Source organism: Protopterus annectens, chromosome 3.part0 (genome assembly GCF_019279795.1).
Source record: "Protopterus annectens isolate FY-2018-M chromosome 3.part0, PAN1.0, whole genome shotgun sequence".
NCBI classification, from domain to species: domain Eukaryota; kingdom Metazoa; phylum Chordata; order Ceratodontiformes; family Protopteridae; genus Protopterus; species Protopterus annectens.
Window position 1 is genome coordinate 367,149,816 of NC_056731.1, and position 18,714 is coordinate 367,168,529.

The window sequence follows — 18,714 nt, forward strand, 5'->3', positions numbered from 1 at the left end:
ATGCTTAGCGATGTTCCCCAGATCTCATTTGAGAGAGTACTCCCTAGAGTATGCTAACATACAGAAAGGAAAATTTTATGAAATATATTAGTTATAAAGGTAAAGAGGCAAGAATGGACTCAGACCATATTTGCCAATTGTAAAGTCCTCTAGATCCTCCAGGAGGGGGGATGGATGGTTGGGATGCAAGAATGAAGGCGAGATACTGGACAACAAACATGGAACGTTATGGTGAGTACATAACTTCTTTATGTTATGTTGTCCTATCTCGCCTTCATTCTTGCTGGTTGGGACAGAGTCCCCCATCACCTTTTTCTCGGGTGGCTCGAGAATAAACTCTTCAGGACAGGGGAACCAAAGGATGCCCTGTTTCGGGAGGCCACATCTACTTTGTAATGAGAGATAAAGGTGTGAGGATTAACGCATGTTGTAGCAGCACAAATTGAATCCAATGGAAGTCTGGATTGAAAGGCAATGGAGGTAGATACGGCTCTAGATGAGTGTCCTTTTACTTTCCCTGGCGGTTCTTTATTACAAGAATTACAGACATAGGTGATGGTCTAAGTAAGCCATTTGGATAAAGTAACTTTTGAGACTGCCAAGCCTTTTTTGTTTTCTGCATAGGAAACAAACAACTGCTCTGACTTTTTGATATCTTTGGTCCTGTGCAAGTAAAAACGCAACTGTCTATGCACATCCAATTGGTGAAGCTTGTATTCTGCCTTGTTGCCTCAGTTAGGAAAAAAAACACAGGCAATTCTATAGATTGGTTTAAATTTGCTTCAGAACAAACTTTTGACAAGAAGGAAGGATTTGTTCTGAGGGAAACACTATCTTTGTAGAAAATCAAATATGGAGGATGAATAGACAAAGCTTGCAATTCTGAAACTCTCCTAGCTGAATTAATTGCTGTTAGACTGTTTTCCAAGATAAAAATTTTAGTGAACAAGAGAATGCTGGTTCGAAGAGAGGAAGGATCAGAGATGATAATACTAAATTTAGATCACATGGTGGAGAAGGTTCTCTTAAAGGTGGTTTTAACAGAAGGGTACCCCTGAGGAAAGCTTTGCATAATCTATGGGACATTACATTGGCTCCGAGGTCTCCCACATGATGATCTGATATAGCGGCCAACTGCACTCTAATAGTGGTTGCCGCTGCTTCTTGATTAAAGACTTCTGTTAGAAATTCCAAAATTGAAGGTACAGGGGCTGTAAAGGGATCTGTATGTTTTTTGTCTGCCCAACAAGAGAACCTCTTCCATTTGCTTGCGTAAAGATTCCCAGTCTTTTTTCTGTGAGGAAACCAAAATGTGACATACTGCAGGGGATAATTCTGGAAGCCTGGCTAAGATTGGAAGTGGAGCAACCAAACAGTCAGCTTGAGGCTCTGAAGAGCAGGATGGAGTGTTCCTGACTGATGCGTTAGAAGATCCGGCACTGGGTCCAGGATCAATGGGTCCTCCTGAAGGTGGGGCCAAAGGAAGAAGCACCAAATCTAACGAGGCCAACAAGTAGCAATGAAAATTAACCTGTGACTCAACGACTTGGCTTTCTGAATAACCTTCGGAATCAATGGAAATGGGGAAAAGCATAAAGAAGTCCCGGGGGCCAATCGTGGACGAGTGCATCCCTCGGTGACTCTCCCAGAGGGGAAATGAGGGCAAAGTAGTTGCTGCATTTGGTACTGAATGGAGTGGCAAAAAGGTTGCAGCAGAGCTGGCCCAATTCGTGAAAAATTTGATTCGCAACTCCCTGATTTAGGGACCACTTATGAGGCATGAGAATTGCTCTGCTTAGCCTGTCTGCAATTACATTGGATTTCCCCGGGATATGCGTTGCCGTAAGAAAACGCTGAGAAGAAATTGCCCATTGCCAAACCCTCTGGGCCTCTCGACATAGGGGATAGGATCTGGTTCCCCCCTGTTTGTTGATGTACCATACCACAGACATATTGCCTGTCTGAATTGCAATAGTCCCCATGGGAAGAGAGTTCTGAAATGCTTGCAACGTCAGAAGCACCGCCCTCATCTCTAGGACACTGATGTGCAAATGGTACTCGTGATCTTTCCAAATCCCTTGGACAGTCTGTCCCAGATAATGCCCCACCCTATCCGGGATGCGTCCGGTGGTTACTGTAGCGACAGGTTGGGGAAGTACTGCCCTTTGTTACCTGAGTGGACTGAAGCCACCAAAGTAGGTCCCTCTTGCAGGCAGAGGGACTAGTGTTATCACTGCTGCCATTGAGCCTAAGACCTTGAGGACGAATTTTGCTTGTACTGTTTTCTTTTTGAGTAGGATAGATACTTGACTGCGTAGCGTTTGCATTCCCTCGAGGCAATTTTGCTACCATATAATTTGTGTTTAAATCTGCACCTATAAAGGTAATACACTTGTGATGGCAACAAGGCAGATTTTTCTGTATTTATAGCAATGCCTACATCTAAACAGAGATGGATGGTGGAGTCCCTAGCTCTAATTAGTAGGTGCTGTGTGGTGCCAGTCTTAATATGGAAACACCTGGAATCCTTGACGTCTCAGATAAGCCTGGACTACTGCCATGCATTTGGTAAACACTCTAGGGGCTGTAGTAAGACTAAAGGGCAGAGCTCTGAACTGGTAATGACTGGGTCCCAGCCGGAAGCGCAGAAATCTTCTGGAGTACCTGTCCATCTTTATGTGGTAGTACGTGTCCTGAAGATTTAAAGAGCACATCCAATTGTCTTGTCCCAGAAAAGGGAGTATAGACTGCAGTGTTACCATCCAGAACTTTGCCTTCTTTACAGACCTATTTAGTCTGCTGAGATCCAATATTGGTCTCCTGTCCCCTGTCTTTTTTGGACCTAAAAAGAGCCTTGAGTAAATTCCGGATCCGATCTGGACTGCGGGGACTTCTTGGAGGACTCTCTTTTCTAGCAACCTTTGAACTTCTAGGGTTGCTTGATCCCTTTGACTGGGTGGAATGTCTGGGATAGACTTTGAAGGACGAGGTGGGCAGTGGAAAGGAATGTTGTATCCCCTGGATATAATGGACTGTACCCATTTGTCTTGAGTCAATTTCAGTCAGGCTTCTGGGTACAGAGATGGTCTTTCCCCGACTGCCTCCAGAGGTGGACAGTAGGGCCTCCTTTCAGGAGCGCTGAAAGGGCCGACCAAAGAATGTATCTCTGTTGTCCTGGTTCTGTGGAACCCCCTACTGCTTGGACAGCGTCTTCCATGGTTATTCCCCCCTCTGCCCTGGGGGGAAGGATCACCATGAGCGTCTGGCAAGGCTCCTTTGGACTTCCGGAATCACATTTTCCTACTCTTTTGACCTTTAGGATAAGGTCTGGTAGGGGCAGAAAAACACACTCAGACGGCAGATAGAGTCTTGCCATCTTGCTGGCTCCTGGTGAGTCTCTATTTTACTTTCATCCCGAACAAGGACGAGCCATCAAAAGGGGCGTCAATAACGGAAGATCTGAAGGGTTCAGCAAACTCACAAAGGCGCATCCAGGGATGTCTCCTAAGAGCTATTCCTGTGCCTGCTGCCCTGCTCGCCCCATTGGCTGTGTAGGAAATGAGGCACATGGAGGAGTTTGTGATAGAAGTTAAGGTCGCAAGCTGGGAATTTATCTTATCAGATAAACCCTGGGCTGTAGCACCTTTTAGGGCGTCTCCCAGCTCTTTCAGGAGATCCCTCTGGAGTCGGGTAAAATGTGATAAGTAATTCAGCAGCTGTAAGGTAAAGGCCACTGAGAACAAATGCTTCCCGTATCTGTCCATCATCCGAGACTCCGTGTTCGGTGGATGGACAGATGCAGACGTTTCAGCTAACTCCTTTTCCACTGCCACCACCATCGCATCTATTGGAACTTACTTTGTTAAATATTGTCGATCCTCTGGGGACATAATGAATTTATCTGGCCTCCTCGGAACGGGGTCCACTGACTCGGGAGAGTCCCACACCTTCCGACTCACAACACCCAGGAGCGGGTCGAAGGGCGGAGACACGCAAGAGGTGGAGGGGTGACAGCCAAATGCCTCCAGGTACATAGACTCCTCCTCAGAAGGGGAGAGGGATTTCCAGCCACCCCACTGCTTAAGGATCTCAAAGATGTCTGGAAGAGAGACATCCTCAGAAGGTGACCGTGGGGACCCTTCTGAATCCTCTAGGTCGGTATCAGAAGTGACAAACTCACGGGAGTCTATGTGCTTCCTCTTACACAGTTTCTTCCGAGGGACCTCCTCGGGGGATGTTCCAGGGAGGTGTCCGAAGAGGAGGTTTCACCCATTGGGGTTTCTTGGGGCACTGACTCTCTACTCTGGAGCTGATGGAGGGATGATGAAGTAGAAGACGCCGGCCCTTTAGGGGGAAGAGTGGCTGGAGCTGAAGGTGGAGCAGACTCGGTGGAGAGCACACTCCGCATCACCTCAAAGGCACTATGATCCTGGGTCGAGAGAGACTCCAATCCTGAAGGACCGGGAGATCACCCCAGCACCGAGGAGGGTGACTACGAGTCTGTGGGAGACAAATTCACCTGCACCAAAGCGCCCGAGTGGTAGATACGGTTCCGACAAGGGTCAGACTCGACTCTTCCCCCCTGGAACCTACCAGGGAGTGTCGGCTCCCAGATATAGAAGACAGACATCAGAGCCGATATCGTGGGTGATTACTGGCTCGGCCAGTTCCAGCACAATGGCTTCCTGACATACTGGCTCTGAACTCGTTCAAGTCGGAGGAGGTTAGACTGTATCTGAGATACAGTGGTCGGCTCCAAGATCTGATGGGCTGGGCTCGAAAGAATTTCTGCTAGAGCCCACGTCCGCAGCAACCTCTTCACTACCCGCTCCACGTCATCGTCTGATAACCTGGAGGACCGAGAGGAATGGGTCAATGACCTGTGACTACCTGCCACAGAATGTAATGGAGGAGATAACGTCACTGAGTGTATTGGCTGCAATGGTGGTGCCTGACTCCTTTTTGGCTCCGCAACGGTTCAAAAGACTCAGATGGAACCGAGGGAGGGCCAGGTTTGTTGGAACTGAAAACCTTTGGCTCCGAAGATGCTGTATCTTTGTGACTGCTTGATGTCTCAGACACTGGAGCCAACGAAGCGGACTTTTTTGTCTTATCCAATTTTGAGGCCTAATTACCTTCTTCAAAATGGCCTTTCAACAAACCCCTCAAATGAGTTTGTTTTTTTTCTCTCCTGTAAAACCCTTGCACTAAAGCCATGACAAATGGAGCAAGAGTCCTGGAGAAGGACTGCTCCTAGACAATGCACACAACTTGTGTGTCCGTCCGTTAGAGACATTTTTCTGGGTGCATGAATCGCCCTTTTTAAAACCAGATTGTCTCAACTCCTTAACAGGTTCTTTAGACATCTTGTAAACCAACTAATAGCAACAACGGCTAACAGTAACTACAATAACTGCAATAGAAAAACGCAAGTAGAAAGAGATTTTTTTTTTTTTTTTAATTAGGAAAGGAAAGGCGTGGGAGAATTCTGCAAGTTAAACGACAGTCTCCTCCAACCCGAGAAAACGCCTCTAACTTAAACAGTAACACCTTAAGAAAGGGGCAAAATAGAAAGAATCCTCTAACTTAAGCGGATTCTTTAAGGGGAATAGGAGAAAAAACAAGGGGCCAAAGAGAACAACCGAAGGGACACCCAAGTAATAAACACACACACACACACACACACACACACACGAGCACTCTGCTTGGACTGGGAAGGTATAATGAAGTCTAATAGGAAGATATTGAGAAAAAATATAGTAAAAGATATATAATAAATGTAATTACTATCCTGTGCCAATGAAGACAATCCTGATGCTTCAAGAGGCAAACGAGATCTGGCGAACAGCCACTAAGCATCATGGGATAGGTTGTAGCCTCGAGCCAGATGAAGCTCTCAAGCTTTGGTATGCGGCCAAGTCGGAGCCGAAGTTTGGCTCCGAACCCAACCAGCAAGAATTGAAGGCGCGATAGGACAACATAACATCAGATGTTTAAGCTCCTGTAAGGCCTTACCCTTATGGGACTAAAATAAACCACCAGCAGCTTCCCCAAATGAAAGTTTAGAATCCAGAGGAGCCTCCATCAGCTTAGCTTTAATACCATCAGGTAGAGCTTGAAGCCTAAACCAAGAATACCTCCTCCTAACAGAACCCAAAACAGCAGCCCTAAAACAGGCATCTGCTACATCATAACTATATTTAATAGAATGACAAACGACTTGAGAGGAAATCCACAAAGAAATAACAGACATTTTACCCTCAGAGTCTGAAAAATAAGACAGGCCTGAGAAAGATGAGCAAAAACAAATCTAGTAAGTGTGTTCCCAAAGGAAATTTCCTCAAAAGGAACATCTGGGCTAATAAATTTCTCCTCTTCTGACCCAAAGTCCAAATGAGAAGGAATTTGAATAGAATATGTTAGGGTTTCATTATCAGACTCATCCTCAAAAGAAACCTGTTCTCTATGCCTTTTAATGGGAGTAGAGGACCAAGGAGGAGCAGGAACAGAAATCCCTTGAGGAGGCCTTAAGGGCATTAAAGCAGTAAATAGCTCCTGAGTGAAGGCCTGCCACTCACTTTGAGGATCCCAGGAGCAGAAGAAACATGTATAAACTTTTTGTCTCTTTTTTTAAGAAGAACATCCCCTCCAAAAAACTGAGAAGGCTCAGACTCAGGACAGCAGTCGAGAACCATAGTAGGAACTTCTTCCCCAACCCAAGACTGAGAAATTCCCCCAAGCCCCTCGCAACAAATCAACAGTGGCTCCACCTGAACATCCAAAATGGATGCCTGCAAAGCCTCTCTGGATGTGCTGCCAGCCAGACCCTCAACAACCACCGACACAGTTGCAGTAGAGTAATCCAATAACACAGGCGGGCAAGCCTCCTGGTTTGTAATGATCTTGGGAGAAACAACTGGCATAGGCTGGACAGCGGAAGATTCAGGTCGTACCTTTTTCACCTTCTTCCCTAATGGCTGACCATCAGGTGGGAGATGCTTCCATTGCATCTTTAGTGAGAAGTTAAAGACGTTGATTCCCAAAATACAAGGAAAGGGAAGAAAGTGTACTGTGAAGGGTTTAAAGGACAAATGCTTGACAAATAGAACAAGATGTATGGTCAGGAGAGGCTCCTAGGCAAAAAAGACATTTATTGTGGCGGTCCTTATAAGGAATCTGTCTCCCACACTGGCATTTACCCTTTCTGGATGACTAACCTCAAGGAGCACTAAAAAAAAAAAAAAAAAAAACAAAACGCCCAACAGGGCACTTATCTGCAACTGCAAAGAAGTCAGCAAGCAGGCATAGGTAGTCCTTGGAGAACGAAAATGCATCTGACTGGCAGAAATGGATGCAGGAAAACAGAACAACGGTGAAAAGATACATTCGTAACTGGCGGCAAAGAAGTTCTGTTTATGGTATGCCTGAATGTCACTTTTATGCCCTTTGCTATGCAAGAAGCATTTGGGTGATATTCGGTGTACCTTTTAAATAAGCAACAAGTAGTCTTTGGTAGACTGGCTGGACGTTCGGGCTTCCGGGGCAGGGAACCCCATATGGTAAAGAATACTGCAGCAGTGAATGTAAGGGCATCAACAAAGACTGGAGAGTTTCTTACTTTAGGTCCCAGTGCTACTGAACCATAATATCTCCCAATGCCTTTCTGTTCACAGCAGATGGAGTATGTAGTGATTTTCAAAAGACTGCTGGCATACCGTGTAATAAGTCAAAGAACTCAAGTCACACTTTGATAATGTTGTTCCACCACTGTTTGGTATTCTAAACACCTTTCCCTGCTTACCTTAATATCTAAGTGCACTACATTATTGCTGTGAAGAAAGGACAGCCCCTGTAAAATTTGTCTCATGAGCCGTTTAACATCTTTTTCTTTAAATGCATCTTCTTGATCTGCTATGCAGCGGTTGAAAATTTCACCACCAGCAGCACTGTAAAAAATATTAAGAAAATAAATCAAGAACCATTTTCCTACTGCAAAACAACCATAATAACAGTAAGAACAACAGGAAGAACAACAATAAATAACAGTAAGACTGTTTGAATGTGCTGCAGACCTTCACTGCTCATATTCCAATTACTAACACTCAATTTTATATAAATTAAAACCTTCACACAACATGAGAACAGCACAAGTGTATCTAGTAACAAACGCACCATCAGCAGTCTACAGTATTGTAACAGCATTCAGTTTCACACTATGCTATAAAAAGTTCCATAACATGATACATAAATATGACAAAGGAATATAAATCTTTTTTTTTTTTTTTTCCTTCAGTTGCCTGACATTTTCTTATGCTTTACCTCTTCACTAATGTAGAGAACTCAATTTCTGATCTCTTACATTTGTATTAGGTCAACTCAGTACAATTCTTTTTTTTCAATAGGTATTCTCCCATGCTTGTCAACCTTCACGCTCCCCACTATTCATTCCTCAATACAAGGGAGGTACCCAGTATTGCACTGTGGTGAGATCCGACCAGGAATGCAGTCATCCAGACAGCCATGAGGGATGCTTATCCCAGCCATCCACAGACCCTCAGCTTCCAATGCATCCTGCTCCAAGTGGTTCCTTTATCTCATAAAATTATAGTTATGTACTTTTCTTTGGGGAAGCTGCGGGTGGTTTATTTTATAGGTTCATAGGTTCATACTAGGCTATCTGCCCAAGGGCATTTACAAGCCTAGCCCATAGTTTTGTGGCTTACGCCACCCCTTTAGTATGGGGAACTATACCCATTATTTTGCTGTGCCTCTGTCGAGCAGTGACACTGAGGTAATCCCTGGGGTATATCTGCGATCTCCCATCCATTGGTCAAGATTTCTCTTGAACAAGGCCAGCGAGGTGCTCTGCCTCACATATACCGGGATTTTGTTCCACAGCATAGGGAGTCTTTGGGTGATGAATCTATCCCTCCAGCACGTCCTATTAATAGCCGTGTCGAGGTTTAAGTCTCCCGGCCTTGTGGCTCTGATGGATCTAGATTTTTTGAGGTGAAGCATATTCATCAAATCTGGGTTTGACATGGCCTTGTATGTTAGGCAAAGGTCACCTCTGAGCAAGCGTGGCGACTGAATAGAGCTGGAGTTCTTTCAGTCGGGCAGCATAGGACAGATTTTTGAGACCCTTTATCCTTTTGGTGAGGAACTTTGTGGCCTCTCCAGCTGCTGCAAGTGTCGGGTCAGATACATTCCGAATGGGGCATTGTACTCAATCATTGGTCTGATGAGTGATGAGTAGAGGGAGACAATGACCTCCCTTGATCTAGATGAGAATCCCTTCATGATAAGGTGGGCAATGTAGAAGGTCTTCCTAACTACTTTAGCTACATGGGTGTCAAATGACAGACTACTATCAACCTGGGTCCCCAGGTCCCTGATAACTTCTTCTGTGCTCAGTGGATTGCCACCTATTTGGTAGCTAGGGGTAACCTTGTTTTTCCCGAAGGGTATGACTATGCATTTTTGGCATTTAACTTTAGGCCATGGCTCTGGCACCAGTTATCCGTTTCTGTGAGACCCTTCTGAAGGATATCTGTGTCAGATGTGTTTTCTACTATGGCCCAGTTTGCAGTCATCTGCAAACTTTGTCAGCCATAACCCTCCTGTGTTTGCTTGTACTGGAGAAGTAGATGCCAAACAAGAGTGGGCCTAGGACTGAGCCCTGTGGGACACCACTTGTGACAGGCTTTGAGTCTGACATGGCGCCAGCAACTCTGACCCTGTGGGTTCTGTCACTCAGCCAGTTTGCAACCCATCTTGTGATGTATGGGTTAATATTTAAGCTGATGAGTTTTTCAATGATACCCGAGTGGGGTATTGTATCGAAGGCCTTCGCCAGATCGAGGTAGGCTGTATGGACTGCCTTTCCCTCATCAATGGCTTTGGTGACTGTTTCGAAAAGTCAACCAAGTTTAAAAGGCATGATCTGCCTTTGACAAAGCCAAACTGGGTTGGATCCAAAGTCTGCAAATTCCCTATGTCTTTATTTATGAGGTCCATTATGATCCTCTCCATGGCTTTGCAGATAAGGCTTGTCAAGCTAATGGGCCGGTAATTTCCAGGGTCGGTGGAGGCACCGCCTTTGTGAAGTGGGACCACAGTTGCAGTGCGCCACTCCCTGGGTACGTATCCAGAGGTAAGGCTCTGATTAAACAGCTGTCCTAGCTGTGGGTTTAATTCCTCATTGAGTTCGTGGAGCACACAGCCGGGGACACCATCAGGTCCCATGGATGCTGTGTTTTTTGCTTTGGAGAGAGCAGTTCTCACTTGAGCGTTGGAGATGTTTGGGGGGCTGCAATCATTTGGTATAGATCTCTCCTTTTGGGGGGGAGGGGGTAAGGCCTTACAGGAGCTTAAACATCTGATGTTATGTTGTCCTTAACTTGGCATCTGTGTTATCTGTAGTCACCATTCATCACGTTAGGGTCTAGGATCTGAGCTGGCATACTTCAGACAACAGCTTAGCTCAAGCTCCTCCCCTCCCATGATGCTCTGCTTCCCTCTAATCCCTCAGATCGAGTTTGCAGAAGATAGAAGTCAGACCTAGAGACCCAACACTAACACAGGTCCACCCAAATCCTACCAATCTCTCAGGAAGGGGGCTGGAGGGTGGGACCGTGATGAATGGTGACTACAGATAACACAAATGCCAAGTTATAAGTACATAACTATAACTCTGACGTTATCTTAGTCACCATTCCTCACGTTAGGGTCAGAGTCCCCAGCTACATGAATCCTGGGTGGCCTCCGGGAAGGACATGCCGAAGGACCGTGGAGCCAAAGGAAGCCCTTCTTCTAGAAGTAAAATCCAACCTGTAATGGGAAATAAAGGGAGGTGAAGACCATGTTACTCCTGCACAACTATCATCTAAAGATTGGCGAACTGCAAAGACAGCTGATGTAGACACCGCTCTGGTGGAATGAGCCTTTATCGGAGTAGAGGAACACCTCTTGAAGAGTATATGAAAGAAATACACTGGGAGATCCATCGGGAAATTGTAACCTTTGATACTCCCTTGCCCTTTCTGTTTGCTGAAAAGGCTACAAACAACTGGTCTGAATGCCTACATTCCTTAGTTCTGTGCACATAGAAAAGAAGTTGGCGTTGAACATCCACGGTGTGCAGAATATATTCCCCCTTTATTCATATAGTCAGGGGGAAAAAAAATAAAAGCTGAATACATTGATTGATATTAGCTTCTGAAGCTACTTTAGGTATAAAAGATGGATTAGGTTTCAGGGCTACTCTGTCCTTATGGAAAATTAAGTAAGGAGGCTTAGTGGTTAAGGGCTTGCAGCTCCAAAACCCTCTTTGCTGAAGTTACTGCCACTAAAAAGGCCGTCTTCCAAGAAAGCAACTTTAGATCACAAGATGACACCGGTTCGAAGAGCAGCCTTGTTAAAGACTGTAGCACTAAAAGTGAGATCCCACGGTGTTGAAGGATCTTTTAGTGGGGGTCTTGGCAATAATACACCTTTCAAAAAGGCCTTGCAAAGCCTAGAGGAAAAGGTAGGTTCAGAACTAAGGTGAAATTCAAAATTGCTGACAGTTGAACCTTGATGGTGGAAACACTGGTCCCTTCTTTAAACAGAGTGTACAGAAAGAGAAGAATCTCAGAAATGGTAGCTGAGAAAGGATCCAGATTCCTACTCTTTGCCCAGACATAAAATCTCTTTCATTTCCTAATATAGACCTTTCTAGTAGATCATCTCTGGGAAGCAAGGATAATATCCTTCACAGGCAAGGCTAACCTGGACTTAGCCAATATCACTGGAAGGTGGACAAACCATGCTGTCAGGCCAAAATTTGGAAGTGGAAGGAGAGCTGGATGGGATATGAGATCTGGAGATGGATTGAGCACCCAGGGTGGATGCTTCAAGTGAGACCGTAGAAGAGGGAACCACACCTACTGAGGCCAGAAGGGGACAATGAGGATCAATTGTGCCTTGAGTCATGTGGCTTTCTGGAGTACTCTGGAAATCAAAGGCAACGGGGGACAGGCATAAAGGAGACCCGGAGGCCAATCATGAGTGAGTGCATCCCTGGGGGATTCCACCTCTGGGGGGAATCAAAGCAAAGAAATTCCTGCATTTGTGGTTTAGGTAGGATGCAAACAGATCACAGCTCAGAAGGCCCCATCTAAGGAAAATCTGCTGCGCTACCACCGGATTCAGGGACCACTCCGGAGGGGTCAGAACTTGTCCACCAAATGTTGGATGCTCTGGGAATGTGAGTTGCAATAAGAAAGTGCCCAGTAGACATTGCCCCTTCCCATACCCTCATGGCCTCGCGACAAAGTAGATAAGATTGTGTGCCCCCTTGCTTATGTACCAAACAACTGCCATGTTGTCCAAAAGAAATGCAATCGTTCCTTGAGGGAGATGATCCTGAAAGGCTTGCAACGACAAAAAGATTGCTCTCCTTTCCAGGACGTTGATGTGCAGTTTGGTCTCTGAAGGGGGCCAAGTCCCTTGAAACACCCCCCCCCCAGGAGAGAAGCATCCGTGGTAACCATGGGAACTGGGGGAGCAAAGGATCTGCCCCTTAGGAGGTCCAGAGAGTGGATCCACCACAAAAGATGAGTATGACAAATGGGTGTGAGACGAACAGCGAACTATAGCGGACGATAAAGTGCTGACCATTGGACTGCGAAGGTCCACTGAAGTATTCTTGTATAGCACCTTGCCATCAGGACCAAATAAATGGCAGCTGTCATGGAGCCTAGGGCTCTGAAAATGTGTGAAGCTGGAGGGCAAGTTTGCTCCAGCAGAATCTGGACGTGAGAGCATGAGAATTACGTTGCGAAGAGGAAGAGCTGCAGTCTCTGTCATGGTATCCAACAGAGTGCCGATAAACTCCAGATGTTGAGTTGGATTCAGGTAAGGCTTGGTTAGGTTCACAGTAATCCCCAACTGATGGAACAGGAAGAGTAAGAAGTGAATGTTGTCTAATAGTTGATGCTTTGTGGGGGCTGTGAGGAGTCAGTCGTCTAAATAGAGAAACACATGGAGTCACTGCAGTCAGAGATGAACTGCCACCACTGCCATGCATTTGGTGAACACCCAGGGGGCTGAGGAGAGACCAAAGGGCATGGCCCTGAACTGAAAATGACTGGCACCTAAGCAAGAACAGAGGAATCTCCTGGACCATCAGTTGATTTTGATATGGTAGCATGTGTCCTGGAGATCTACTGAGCAGATCCAGTTGTTGCCGTGCAGAAGGGGCACAACTGACTGCACAGTGACCATCCGAAACTTTGACTTCTGTACAAACAAGTTTAACTGACCAAGGTCCAGAATAGGACGCAAGTCCCCAGTTCTCCCTGGAACTAAAAAGAAGCAGGAGTAAGTTCCGGATCCTGTGTCCTGTGGGGACCTCTTGGATGCCTCTTTTTCAAAGAAGGCTCAAGACCTCCTTCTGGGTCAAGTCTTTCTGACTAGGTGGTACGTCTGGAAGAATTCTGGTCCTTGGGGGGGGGGGGGGGGGGCATTTACAAAGGGAATATAATAGCTCCTGGAAATAATGGTTAGCATCCATTGTTCGTTGGTAATATTTGTCCAGGCTGAACGGTGCAAAGACAACCAGCCCCCAACTGCCTCCAAGAAATGGCAGTCGGGCAATGCCTCAGGGATGTTGAAAAGGTTTCTCATAGAAGGGTTCCCTGAAACCCTGATTCTGAGGGCTTCCCCTGCCTCTGGGGTGATGTCTGCCATTGAAACCTCTTCCCCATCCCCTGGAAGAGGAATCGTCTTGAACGTCGTAGAATGGAGGTTGCACCTGATGGAACCACCTTTCCTTACTCCCTTTTTGGGTCTTAGGAAAGGACCTTTGAGGGGTAAAAAACTTAATTCCAGCTGCCGACGTCTTCCCTTCCTGTTCACTGCGGGTCAATGTCTCTGACACTGGGTCCAAACAAGGTGGATTGGTCAAAGGAGGTGTTAAATGACATCTTGAAGGCCTCTGCGAACTGGCTTAAGTGCAGCCAAGCATGACGCCTGATGGCAATGTCAGAACCGGCCGCCCGTGAGGAACCTTCCGCCGTGTTGGAGATTAACCTCATGGATAAATTAGCAATGGAATGAAGGCTAGCCAGCTTGGAAGAAAGTCTTACATTCCTCCTCAGACATGCACCCCGTGAGGGAGGTTGACAATTCCTTAATCAAGCCCTTCTGAAGACAGGTGGCATGAGTAAGATAGTTTAATGCTCGCAGGCTAAAGGAAGCTGAAGCGAACACCCACTTTCTGAATCTGTCCAGAGCTCACGAATGAGAGGATGGTAAGAGGAACTCTACTCCAACTCCTCCTTGGTGGTGGCGGCCACCATGATAGCATCAACTGGGACTGCCTTGGACCAGAATGCTTTATCCGTCAAAGGACTAAGGAACTTATCCGCTTTCTTTGACACCAGCTCCACAGCATCTAGCTCCTTCCATGCCCTGCTGGCCATAAGGTTGATAAGGGGGTCAAGCAGGAGGGGACATTTAAGAGGTAGATGGGCCCATCCCAAAAGCCTCCAGAAATACAGTTTCCTCAGGGGATGGGTGTTGGGCTGACCAACCGCTCTTGTCCTTAAGGATTTCGAGTATGTCTCCAAAGGAGACATCCTCGGGCAGAGATCGTGGGGACCAGTCCCCTTCATTGGTATCCATATCTTCCATTAAAGACTCCATAGAGGAGTCAAGATGTCTCCTCTTGCATTTCCTCTTCCTCGGAACTTCCTCCACCAGAGGCTGTGGGGAAGACTCAGAAGAGGAGGGGACCCCTAAAGGGGGGCTCCCCTCGTGGAGGCTAGACCTGTTGGGCTGACCTGAGACAGAATGAGACGGTCCACTCAAATATAGTGGGTTGGGTAGGATGACCACGAGCGAGGGAGGCAGCTTGATAGCAGTGAAGGATCTTTTCACTGCCTGAATGCGGAAGGGCTGGAAGAGGTTCTGGCCCCTCTCCCACAGATAAGACTGCAGGCCAAGGAGGGGGAAGACCTCACCAGACCCCCTGAACCTCCGGACAGGACCAGCCCAAAGCTGTCAAAAGTAGAAGCACCGAGGGGAAGGGGGAACTGTCCGATAACCCTGGGCTGGAGGGATGGTCTGTCCTGGGTGGGGGACACAGAAGCAATCACCGATCCTGATGGGGGTGGGGACCAATGAGGGACCCACAACTTCCACCCCTTCCATACTTCACTAGTCCCAAAGATTCCAAACTTAAGGTCCGATGAGGAGAAGTTAAGTGGGGGTGGGAGACTGGATCCCCATCCTGTGGGCTGGGGAAGCCAGAAGCCCCAACTCCACTTGAGCTTTCAAGAAGGACAGTATCATCCTGTCTATATCCATAGGAAAGGCAGTACTGGAAGATCGGGAGGATATGGAGGACCTGGTTGGAGAGCCCTGCTTGGAACCAGAGTGTCTTCTCTTGTGCTCCCTGGAGTGAGGCCTAATCGCTAATCGGAGAACAAAAGGCCTGCACTGAAATCAAGGGATACAAGGGAAGGTCCTCCACTACTACTGGCTCAGGCACGATTCTCGGATCCGACCTGCTCAGAGCCAAAATTAAAGAAGGATCCGAAGTTGCTACTCTCAAATCCCCTCGGATCCAAGAGGGTAGGATCAGTGGTCAAAGCTCCTATCCTGTGATCCAAAGGTCTCGAATCTGGAACCTTGGATCCGGAGGAGGGAGACGAAGGTGTCTGATCCAAAGGCCTGTGGTCCAAACTTTTGGATCCAGGAGTGGACTCCCTGGACATCCTGGGACCAGAGGATCTCTGGTCCGACACTGCTCTGGCTGGAGCTGGATCCGAGGACTTAGGATCAGACAGTCTGGGACATTTAGATGGGGCTTCCTCAACCGGAGTCCTCCTCTTCGCCCCTGAAGATCCCACCTTGGCCTGGGAACCAGTGACCAAGGGGCCTTCCTTCACTAAGCCTTTAATTAGTTACTTGTTTAGCGGTCATCCAGAGCTCTAGGGTTGAAGGCAGCACAAAAACCACAATCAGCCTCAAGATGGTCGCCGCCGATACAATACAGACACTCCTCGTGTGAGTCGGAAATGGGCATTTTCCAGCCACATGAGGAGCATCTCTTAAACCCTAAGGGTTTGTCCGACATTACTGCAACCAAAGGAAAACCCCAACTCGAAGTCCGGACACAAGCAAAAAGTTCAAATACCCGAAAAACCTGTCCTAAACACTAAACTAGATACCAGAAACTCTACAGTAAGACTACTTTTACTGGAAACAAAACAGTTTACAATACCCCTAAGCAGGCCTGCGAAAAGGCGCCAAACGTCTAACTGGAAAAACCAAACAGGAGGGGAAGAGAAAAGGAGATAAACTATAACTAGCACTATAAGACAAAGGGTTAACCCCAAGAAAAGAAATCCCAGCAATGAATCACTTACTAACTATGAGGAGCAGAGCAATCTGCGTCTGTCTTGATGAAGCGGCAAACGAGATCTGAGGGATTAGAGGGCAGCACAGCATCATGGGAGAGGAGGAGCTTGAGCTAAGGTGTTGTCTGAAGTATGCCGGCTCAGATCCGATATTAGATCCTAGACACTAACATGAGGAATGGTGACTAAGATAATATCAGAGCTAGCGTATCTGATTTGCCGGTATAAGGTTCCATGGGAGAGTAATGGTATTGCCACTGATTCCTACTTCTGCAGCTGGCACACTGACCGGCTTTATCTCTACCTGCCACAGGCAGTCCCCGAGCCCACCAGTGGTTCTGCAGTGAAGTCTTCACCCACATGGCCAACTCAGATTTTACTCTTGCCCTAACCCCACCCTCAGGCGGTGACACAACCAAATGCATCATTGCAGAGACTACAAATGGTTTTCTGTCCCATGCATGGGATATTCCTTTAAATGCAGGGCAAGGGTTACCATGACCAGCTCAAGTTGGCTCCTGTTCTGCAGAGCCACAAGCCCCTGTCACGGCTAGCCAGTCCACAACGATCACTTCCTTCCCCCTACGATGACAGAGCTGTAGATGCTACTTTCCATTTTACCCCATCAAGCTCTTTCAGTGCCTGAATTGATATTTGAATGTACAGTTATATAAAATCTTGCCATAACAGTAGATGTCCTTCTCGTCACTGTTGCAGTATTCTTAACTTTAGGTATCTCCTGCCAAGGATAGCCCAGAGTCCAGCCAATATACCAAAGCCTTTAAGATCTTGAATGTAATAACCACTGTAGTAAAACACATAACAAAATTAGACTGTTGTGGCTGGAAAAAAGAAACACAATCAATATCCTAGTATTGTTGTGATAAGTGCTTTTATTCCTTTATTATTGCTTGGAACGTCATCAGATAAAGAAGATCATAACGGTCCCTAAACAGGGGTGTATCACCAATCAAAAACAATTAATTAAATCTTAATAGTATAAAAGGCATAGTCTACAAATTTTTTTTTTAAGAAATACCTTCAACTAAGTTAATATAAATTCATTACCTTAGATGAAAATACTTACAAAAAATATATTAAAGGCAAAAATAAATATCTAAAAAGTGGATATAAATAAGTATATACTAGTATAGAATACTATACATATATAAAAGTAAAAACATATACGTGTAAATAGCAATATGTAAAAATATGTTCAATGTTTACGTTTCTCCCAACAGTTATCATACTTTATCCGCTTTTAATACTAACAGACTATTAATATATTTTTGTAAGTATTTTTATCTATGGTAATGAATTTATATTAACTTTGTTGAAGCTGTTTTTTAAAACTTTTTTGTAGACTGTGCCTTTTATACTAATATGGTTTTAATTAACTGTGTTTTTTTTGATTGGTGATATGCCCCTATCTTCTTTACCTGATGAAGTTCCAAGCAGTAATAAAGGAACGAAAGTGTTTATCAAAATGATACTAGGATATTGATTGTGTTTCTTTTTTCAGCCACAATGGTCTTTTTGGTTTAGATTTTGAATGTGCTGTACATCAAACATATATTCCATGTATGGGACGTAGGCCATAAAGATGATGTACCGATACAGATGCACACAACTGAATTGCCCCAGTAGACAACAGTCTTCATAAGACAAAGCAGGCTATGCACATCCAGAAGGAGAAAATGCAGAGGGAAAAGTTGTGACCCTCAGCCATGAGGATAACCAAAATAAAGCCTAAAGGAAATCAAAGGGGATGGAGGGAGGGACTGAATACTGCAACAGTGAAGAGAAGGACATATACTGCTATGTTAAGATTTTACACAACTGTACTATGTACTTCACTGTTGCAGTATTCTTTACCTTACAGAGAGTACAAAAGTTAAAAAAAAAAAGGAGTGGGAAGTGGAAGGCTGGGAAGAACCCTGAAAAAAAAACATTCAGGATTGCTCTAGCAAATCTGTTCTGGCCCTAGACACCATATCCAATTTATAATGCTTAGCAATGAAGATCAAGTAGCAGCTTCAACAATGGAACTGGTGTCCAAACTCTTGAAGAAAGCAATAGGGGATACAACAGTCTCACTGAAATGAGCTCTAACAGAAGTAGACACGTTTGCCATGAAAAGGATAACAAAAGGAAATTGCCTTAGATATCCAGGAGGAGATGGTTTGCTTAGAAACAGTCAAACTCAGTGTCCTGGGATGAAAATAATCAAAAAGCTGGTCAGACTTGTGAATGGCCTTAGTTCTATCCAGATAACACCCAAACTGTCTATGCAAATCTAAGGTATGCA

At 45.7% G+C, this 18,714-nt stretch overlaps 1 protein-coding gene across 3 annotated transcripts in view; it reads right to left on the minus strand.

Moving 5' to 3' along the window:
* Positions 1-18,714, minus strand: part of STK17A (serine/threonine kinase 17a) — an 805,673-nt gene that overhangs the window by 342,033 nt on the left and 444,926 nt on the right. For all 3 annotated transcript variants that reach the window (XM_044064814.1, XM_044064816.1, XR_006363967.1), the window contains one exon: positions 7,802-7,946. In XM_044064814.1, coding sequence (XP_043920749.1) covers positions 7,802-7,946 — 145 coding nt within the window. The remainder of the gene's footprint in view (positions 1-7,801; positions 7,947-18,714) is intronic.